Source organism: Eimeria mitis, genomic scaffold (assembly GCF_000499745.2).
Source record: "Eimeria mitis Houghton genomic scaffold, Emh_scaff574, whole genome shotgun sequence".
Taxonomy (NCBI): Eukaryota; Apicomplexa; class Conoidasida; order Eucoccidiorida; family Eimeriidae; genus Eimeria; species Eimeria mitis.
Window position 1 is genome coordinate 7,427 of NW_013573988.1, and position 9,471 is coordinate 16,897.

The 9,471-nt window shown below is 52.4% G+C and overlaps 1 protein-coding gene across 1 annotated transcript; it reads left to right on the plus strand.

Moving 5' to 3' along the window:
* Positions 1 to 2,316: 2,316 nt before the first annotated feature.
* Positions 2,317 to 6,441, plus strand: EMH_0016670 (uncharacterized protein; the record flags this gene model as incomplete). The annotated part of the gene is made up of 4 exons (XM_013500689.1): positions 2,317 to 2,860; positions 2,970 to 3,249; positions 3,487 to 3,562; positions 3,775 to 6,441. 4 exons carry the CDS (start codon positions 2,317 to 2,319, stop codon positions 6,439 to 6,441), a joined length of 3,567 nt encoding a protein of 1,188 aa, XP_013356143.1.
* Between the last annotated feature and the right edge of the window lie 3,030 nt (positions 6,442 to 9,471).

Sequence of the window (9,471 nt, forward strand, 5' to 3'; positions counted from 1 at the left end):
CGAGCTGTGCCACTCCGAGGACGACGATGAGAATTGCAGTTATGGAGGACAACTCACAGGAGACACGCCCCGATATCTTGGGGAACTGGTGAAGACACAGCACACTTAATGAGAACTGAAGAATTGTTAGCAGGCCTATAAATCCTAGACAGCTACTACTGCGGCTGCAGCTGCTGCAGCTGCCATTGTTCAGCTGCTGATATAACTGCCGTTGGTGCTGCGGTCTTGCTTGCCAGAAGTAGCAACTGTAGCTGCTGTGGTGAAGACGTCCGTTGCATTTTGCATTTCCTGTGGGTTTGGGGCTTGAAGGCTGAGTAGGGTGAATGTTGTAATGCAGGCGGGTTTACTACGTCGGCGCATTCAGGCGAAGTCACAAGACAAGAGCTTAGCCCTAACGCGCCAGGTCAAATGAAGCTCTATCTGTAGAACAGTGCACCTGCCCTTAGATTCGTGTATATATGCTCCAGTGCATAAGTGGGTCAGGAATTAGCTTCTATGTTCGTGTGCTCTGTTTATTTGTTGTCGAAGTTGTGGTGAGCCGTTTATGGCAATTAACATCTGGGAAGGCGGGAAGGAGAATCAACCCCTCACGCTTGTTCACTTTCATTTGTATCTGCGTGCATTCGTGTGGCTTGTCCTCAGGAGAGACTTGTGATACAGTGCGTCTACGAATTTTCTCGTGCAAGGCAGGCTTCTCCACCAAGCGCTGCTCATGCTACTATGGTCACTGCTGATGGCATTTCCATTTAGGGGGTTGGGATTCTTCCCGCTGTAGACCAGCCCAATCTCAGATTTTTTGGAATAAGGAGTGAAGGCTCAATGTAATACCGCAGCGCGGAACCTTCCGAGACAACAAGACTCGGAGCAGGGTGTAGTGCAGTGTGCCTACAGTTACCTCCTTCTTTTTTACTCTCCCTCGTCAAAAACATTACTTTGGGGGTCTTGTAGCGTGCAGTTGACGTCCGTACTAAACCCGTTGTATCCTGTTTTGGGTTGCGGACACAGGTTCTACTGGCGAATGCGCCAGAAAGCGTTATCAGTGGGTAGTGGGTAGGCCTGAACAAGCATACTCCTATGTGCCGCGCGACATGCTAGCGAATCAGTATCCATAGCGAATAGAAAAAGAGCCCCGCCCCACCGCAGATTAGAGAATCGATACTTATGTGAGGCGCTCTGTGTATGGGGCGAAAACAGTTCTATGGGTAGTTCAACGGCTGAAGGCGAGCTTTTTTTTGAGGCAAATGTAGTAGCTTATTCAGTCATATGGATAATATACAGGGGAAAGAGTCAACAAAAGTTCGCCTGACGTAGGTTTTTGTCGGTGGGGCGGTTCCATGGCAGGCAGTCGCGGACCAGACCGGTGGCCTACCGCGAAGAAGAGCTGTGCCTCCTGCTAATCACTATCAGCATTGTATAACACTTGTTTCTAAATTGTTTTTGAAGGGTGTTGTGTAAGATGTGGAAGCAGTGCAGATACTGGTGGTCTGGGGCTTGGGGTTCCTGTCTGCAGTGATGGGCTGGTGTGGCCGCGCCACACGTGATCCGTGAGGAGGTTGTGGGAAGAACGGAAAGGATGAGAATTAATAGCTGTTTGGATAAGGTGTTAAAAATTGCTATCTTTATGCATTGAGGGGAGGGAGAAGGTTGATTAATATGGCAGGGAGGGGTTCGTTTCGCTCCGAAGCGGGAAGGGTGGGTGGGGCAACCATTCTGTCTTTAAAAACTCTGCAAATCCTGTTTGTCTCTTCTCCTGCTGGGCCTCTCGAGCCAAGCTTGTGCGCTTCTGTGCACAAAAACAGTAGAAAGCACTTGCCATTGGACGCGTTTTTGTCCTCTCCCGTGCAGCTTCGCCGTACCTTTAGGGTGCTGCTCCTTCCCTTTCTCAAGGGCTCAGTGGTACAGTAGACGAAGGCATAAAGCCGAGACCCTGCAAGGACAAGTTGTTTGTCCACGTGTTTTCATGCCTATTAGGCGTCACTTGGTCCGCAGCGTACTGAGGTCTCGACGTCTGATCAATTTTCAACTCCCTACGCGTCCTGAGCAGCACGCCGTTGCCCCAACTCGTTCATCGCGGCGGAGTGAAACTGTCCTTCGCTTGACAGTTTTTGAAGATACAGGTACGTTCAAAACCCCTAGACTGTCTGAGAGTTATCTTGGCGGGAATCCAGAATGGATCATCTTCAGCAGCAACAGTCTGCCGAAGCCCCTATCCCACCCAGGCGCCCTGATGCGTCCTTGGGGCCCCCGCTATCAAGACCCACTGGGGGCTCCATGGGTTTTATAAGAGGCTTAACCGAACATTGGCAGCTACCCGGTATGGTCGAGGTTCGCCGGGAAGACGCAGCCTCCGCAGGGATGCCTCATCACGCGCAAACTCCCCTCGGCCAGGATTACAGCAAGTGTAACATCACTAACTCCCAGCCAGCCACATGGGGCCAGCACCTAAAAGCAGCGTCCTATGAATCACCCCACATAGCCCCTGCGGGGTCGTGTACTACCGGTTCCATCTGGGGCACGTCGCGTGGGAGCCTGGGCACGCTGAGTTCATCCGCGCCGCAGTTCAGTGCCGCCTCCCCTGCGAGAAGAGTAGATGTTGTATTCTGCCAACAAATGGCACCTATCCCTCGCTGGCAATACTATGGAGGCTGCCGCGAGAATGTTGCTTCTTCCGCAGCCTCTTTATCCATGGGCAGCGGGGCTCCAGTCCGCAACCCCTCAGCGCTCAACCATCTTTACCATGAAAGTGGTGCTATCCCTGCAGGTGTTCTGTCATACGGTGTCTCAGAGGGTGGATTGCCTTCCTCGAGCGCAGCGCTTCGAGGGAGCTCTTCCGTGACACACGCCGACAGCCATCTCAGAGGTGAACCTCGACTGTGTACTTCAAGCATCCCTTCAAGGCTCCTTGCCAAAGGAAGCCCGATGACTTAAGTGCGCACGTCCACATATGCACGTGTTGTGTCTGTGCTTAGGTCAACCCGCAGTGCCCTATGGGCAGTCACCAGTCGGCATGTTCGATCGACGCGAGACTTCGCCTCCCATCCCAGCTGTGCAGCACCCCCCCACCCAGCCCGCCGCTGGCGGCTTTTTTGGACCCAGGACGAGCCTCTCACCCACCGTGGCCGCTGTTGGCCTGCCTGTCAGCCGGCATTTCAACCCACTACGCGAAGCTCCTTTTGAACTCGTCAAGTTTATTAGGCGTGACCCATACACGCACTTTTACATCCCCGTAGATTGCCCCTACGCTCGGCGGTGAGGGTTCCTAGCAGCCAGCGAGGCGAGAATGCTGACAACAGGCTTAGAATCTAGGGCAGACCCGGGCCAGGCGCTCATTTAATAGAAATCATCAGCGTTGCATCTGGATACCGACAGGTTTACTGCACATGTTGGGTTTACCACGGCTCTTAGAGCGTTCCCTACATGTCGTGCTGAACGCTTCACATGGCCTCTCTGAGAAACCTTTTCTAATGTGAGTACGCTGATTTGCAGATGCGCCAATGGCGTCTGCCCGTTTGCACACACGAAACTTGAGAAGATGTTCCATCCTATTGTATATAAGACGCAAGTAGGTTGACCTTGCTGCTGAATATGGGTCGTGGGGTCTTCTTGAATGCTTCTGGCCCGTTCTGCTGCCTTCTTTACGTGTTGTTTGATTGTGAACTGTGGTTGATGGCAAGCCCTCATCATTAGGTTTTAGAAGTGCCAGCTACATCGGGCAAGGTTGGAGCCAGTTTTAAGATGCATGCGTGTGGGGCCGTCGGTGTTGCCATCTCGCAGAAGTGCCAGATGGCTCTATCGGATACGGGTCCATGTCCGTATATTAACCAGTGCACATTCTTTCACACCGAAGAAGACCGAAAACAAGCTGAGCTAGAGCGGGAGGTTTGGGAAGCTGAATGGGGTCCATGGCGCCCGCAAATGTGCCAATTTTTACGTAGCCATCACACGTTTGAGAAGGGAATACGACGGAAGATTGAAGGGGTGATCAAAATTCGCATGCCGCGCTCTTCATCAAGTGGTTGCTTGGGGAGGGATTTGGAGAATATTGGAGTTCTAACCAGGTTCGGTGAGCAGAAGAAGCCGGCGATTCAGCAGGGCTCGCAGGGTGTGCGCCCCCTAGGCTCAGGAGAAAGCCAGGCCGCATTCTCCTCCACAAGGGGGAGGAGCTTCTCAGAAAGTGGATTTGCTGGCGAGGGCATGGCTGGCCTCGCCGACTCCGGAACAAGTCAATCTGATCCCCGTCTGGCGAAGTCTGTGAGCCTCTGCGGCCTGGCAGACGCACCTCTGCCAACCTCTGCGGTGTTTGGGAATACTCGGCGTTCAGTAGAGCACCACAAAGACCGTGCATTCCCTGCTGCGCCTGAGTGCTTGTACATAGCAAACGCTTGGAGCAATAAATGTGCTCAGCACTGCAGACCAGGCGGTGGGCTTGGAAGTCGGTTAGAAACATCCACTAGCAGTACACGGTCTACTCTCCAGGAAACCGTGGCAACCTTGGGAAAGGACAGGAAGGCTTTTCGTTCATCGGGAACTCTTCCAGAACTTGGCGGGAAACAAGACACGATAGCTTCTTTACCATCAGCTCATGGTTCTAGTCATGGTGTATTGGGCCAGAGGGTTGCCCATTCTGATGGCCTGCACGTCTCCCCTCACACATTCTGCGGCTGCAGCCCGCTGAGCTTTAATTCAAAGGATGGCGAATATTTGCCGTTGCGGACAGGGGAGGCTTCTGTTCTCTCCGTAACAACTGGTGAAGTGGAAGCGGGGAAGGGGGTGGCGTCCACTGTAATGACGTCGGAGACACGGCAGGCCCTGATGATCTCTACACCTGCCGATGCCAACGTGGCATCTGGGATGAGCACGTGTGAATCCAGGGACCATGAGGGTGCCAGTAGTTACCGTAAGTCGCTTAACGTCTTCGTTTGTAAACCGCTTCATTTTGCTGTGTCAACGCAGGCCAGTGCAGCCAGCGGCAAACCAGCTGTGGCGGGAACCCTGCAGTCGGCGCAACCGGCTGTGGAGCGTGAGCCTGCTGATACACTGCAAATGTTTGGCAGCTGCCGAATACCAGCGCAGCCCATCAGCGTAATCATCCCGGCTCAGTTATCTTGCAGTCAAATAAAGAACTGTGAGGACGAACGGGGGAAGGCTCTCACCAGTGGAGGCTCGTCTTGTCGTTCTAACACCCTGCGTTCCCCTCGCGCGGAACCTCCATTGGTAGAACTGGATGTTCCCCTAGCGGAGAACACTGTGAATCAGAGCGGGAGCTCTGATTCTTACTTCTTGCGACATCACGGCCAACAGGCAATAAATGTGGAGGGTCAAGAAGACAGTAAGAAGGTGGTTTGCACTAGGGGGGAATCAGAGGTGCCTTCGCCGACGGAAGGAGGACAAGTTGGAGATCTTCAAGGTGGATCTGAGGGCGGTTCTCATCAACAGCCTTCGACTTGTAAGCGAAACACGGGCGCTCTCGATTTGAGAAGTGCACAGACTGGGCGGGTGGCTTCGCAGAGCGAACGGCTGGACGGACAGGAGCCACTTCGAGAGCCAGATGATGGCGAATCCGTCATACAGGCTGCGTGTGCCTCACAAGCTATGCCGCTTCAACCTGGCATCTCATTGCTGGACGCTTCACCATCAAGCTTGCCGAAGGATGGCTATGTAGCTCAAGTGGAGCCGCTTAGCAGCGTTACGTCACAGAGGCCTTCGATCTCGCCAGGGAGTTGCACTCATGCCTTCCGACTTTCTGCGGTTGTGGAACTTCCTGGTCGTGGTAGCGCAGATGGCTCGACGAGCTCCACCTTGCCTGAGGAATTCGGTGGAGATGCTCAAGCAGAAGCGGTCAGGAAGTACAACGCGTCGAGTATTCTCCTTTTGCCAAACCAAAACGTAGCCCTTTCGGCTGGGGACGCTGTGAATAGCCTGCCGAAGCCTGTTGCTGCCGGCTCCCCACAAGGCACTCTGGAGGAACGGACATTTGGGCAGTTCTGGAATCCTGCAGCGCCTGCCGACGGTGCAGCCACCCACAGTCCGCTACCGGACGTTTCGGAGGGAGAGGCATTCTCAGTGGCAATCGACGCCGTCATGTGCCAAAACAAGATTCCGTCTAGGGACGGCTGCGTGACCGGTGCGAAGGATGAACTGAATTTGCTGGCAGGGAATCTCAAACACTTACTGCGAACTGCAACTGAGAAAATTCGGCGCCTGGATATTGGGACTGCTGGGGGTTTGGCCAGGACTGATTACCAGCTTGATAACCAACTGAGGGATGAACCGACGCTTACATTGTCTGGGACCATGGATGGTTCTGCCTTGCCTGGGTTGCGCAACAGTGAATGCGCAGAGGTTTTGAGTAGCTCCAACGTTTCGCCGGCGGGTGGAGAGAGGCAAAGATGTGCCTCTACTGTTCCAAGAAGTGGAACGCCTGACGACACTCTGGATTAAGCTGTTCGGGCCGCACGACTTTCCCAGGGCAGATGCATGGTTTTGCATCTGGCCATCGATTTTTTGCAAAGTGTTCCACAAAGTCTTCGTTGTTTCACCTCCCAGGAAGCACATGTATAGTGTTTGAGGCTCATCTGGGCGGGATTATTTCCTTACGGGAGTGCACTTTTGGGCATTTTCTCGATATAACATTTACGTGCCCTTCTGGTTCTGTTGCGTGTCAGGGCCAGAGTGTGCTTGCACCTGGTACCTGTGATTATTGGTCACTATATTATTTGTTGTCACCGTGGGGTGTCAGCGCATGATCAGATAGTTCGCCAGACTGTTTCAAGGGAGTGCCATTCAACTGTTGCTGAGAGCAACGTGCAATTTGGCACCTCTCGGAATCATGCGATCAGTATATCGTTTTCCGTAATTTTGCTGTTGCCCTCTAACGCCCAATGGATTGGAGTACGAGTCTGACGAACCTCAGATGGGTGTGGAGCATTTTCATACCTGAGGGGACTTCGCTGTGCAACTACTTCTTGCTAATGGGTGGAAGGGTGTATTTGCTTTAGGATACGCTTTATCGGCTGCTGATAAGGTGCTTCGACGTGCTGGAACTGCCTCGATGCAAGCGTCCCTGCAAAGCTCAGTTAGTCGCCATGTGCCATACTGGCAATTCAGTGGGGCACCTGGGTTGCTGCAAACAAGCTGGCGGTGTAGTTCGGTCCGCGGTAGATTTGGGGAGCCTTGCCCGCTTCCTACTGCTGCACAGACGGGAAATGCCACGCCATCTTTGAATGGCGGCAACTGGCAAGGATTCTTTGGCCTTATACCGTTGAACGTCCACTTTTGTCGTTGCATGCAGGGCAACAACGGATGCCGAAATTCCCTTCGTGCAGCAGTTGTTGCATTGCATGCAACACCGTTTGTCTGCGCTTTGCAAGCTGCGGACAAATGAACATCAAATATGAGTTGCCGCCTGTTGTTGAGATTTCGACTCGATATTTCTTCCGGCTCCACTGATATGCAGTATTTGCACTGAAATGAGGGAAAGGAACCCCTTACCACGCGTTTGTGCATTCGGTAGTTCTATCAAGGAGACATGAAGGTGCTTGGCTTGACGGGAGTAGATCACGCAGAGCTACAAAACAAGCATTGAAGCTACTGGAGTCTAGCGCGCTCATCGGATTTCAACTGGAGATAGGTAGAGCTTCATATTGTGTTGCTCTGGATAAGCATTTGGTAGGGTAATCCTGATTGGCAACACTCAGAAGACCGCTTGAGTCTCCATTGCTACTAAAGCCGTAGTGTGGGATCGAATCTGCCAGTGCCCTTGGAACCAACACGCTCCTTATGGAAAAGTAACCAGGTAGGATCTGCGTAATTCTTAGCAACAATCCGCGTGTTAACGAGTTGCACTGCACTAGTCTTCTATGAAGGATTCATTCTAGACGAGAAACCTAAACCACTGCTTAAAAGCAACTGGGTGGGATGTCACCGGGATCACCCCCGCTAGACCCGGCGCCAGTCTGTACAAAAGAAACCCAGATAAGCGCGAATGAATCACACCGTATCAAGCATGCCTTGGCTCAGCATTTTTTTCGAGAATGCAGTGTCGTCATGCCAAACAAAAGTAAAACCTCTCGATTTTGTTCCGACGCCGCAGCCCCTGTGCTGCACTTGCAGAAAAGGGATATAAAGGTAGCGGTTAGGCTACATGGTACTTTGTCAAGTGCGCGGCTCCGCTGCGCACCCCGCAAAAATGAATTTAAGGCGCACCCAGTGCATCAAACTGCCAAATCGAGTAGCTTTGACGTGTTCGGCACATGTGTCAGCCCAATTCGTGTAGTTATTTCGGATGAATACAGATAGCTCAAACAGTTTCCGCTATCCTGGTTATAGTCACGAGAGCTTAGCCGCCCCCGGTAGGGTGCCTAGCCGGTGGCACAGCAGAAGATGCTCCCTGCTGGTTAAACAGCATAGGGAACGAACGTTTACATTACAAAGTAGTCTAAGCACGAACTGGACAAGCCCTTTGTTGCACTATCTGTGGGTATTAAACTGTTGCACTGCGCGGAACAACCAATTCTACAGTTCTTCCTTATTACCTAGCCTCCGCAGCCTCCACAAATGCTGTATGTCTAACATTGTCTTGCATTCAACTGCCATTAACTTTACAGCGAGAAACAATTCTCGGGTGTCGCGGTTCACCCACAGTACAACACGACCACAAGAATCCTCCATCGAGATGGGACACCGAAAAAACATTAATTGATCTTAGCGAGGATGCGCTCTTCAACATGAATTCGCAGAGGGCGACTGCTCCACTCCACGTTGTAGTCCATAGATGATGGTATCCCTTGCAATGGTAAACATACAAGCATGCACAGAGACAATTCAGCGAAGCTCTAAAACACTCGTGGGGATTTTTTTTCATCACGGATTGTTCACAGCGAACAGCTGAAAGGCTGCGGGCATTTTTGTATTCGATGTACTCCGCTTGGTGTGCGATGTTCTCGCACAAGCTCATGAGTGCATGGTAATGGAGGCTCTTCTGGTATGGGATGCTGGCGGTTCCGCCAGGTGGTTGACTAATCGGGTGGGAGACCGAGCGTGGCCTGTATTCTAAACTCCTCCGAGTCCAGCAAGGACGCGTGGGTCACCGTGAGCTAGGCCTGGGCGTCAAAAACGCAGTGCGTTGCTCAACAGAAACACACAAAACAAAACATATGCAATTTTATATTCGGCACACTCCCACTGGTGTGTTATTTTATCGAACGACGTCATCAACGCACGGTGATGGACGCTCTTTCGGTAAGGGAATGCTGGTGGGGCTGGCCAGTGGTCCACTAGTGTGGTGGGTGGAGGAGCCTACTCTGCTCAGTGTAAGTCTCTCTCCATTTCATCAATATAATTACAGTCTTCTCTGACTAACGAAACTATAACAGAACAGCTGCTCTTTGGCCGTATGTGGGGGCTAAATTGAAAGCGGCACGATGACACTAGGGCGACGTCCCGGCACACGGGTTCCCCTCCCGTTTTTGC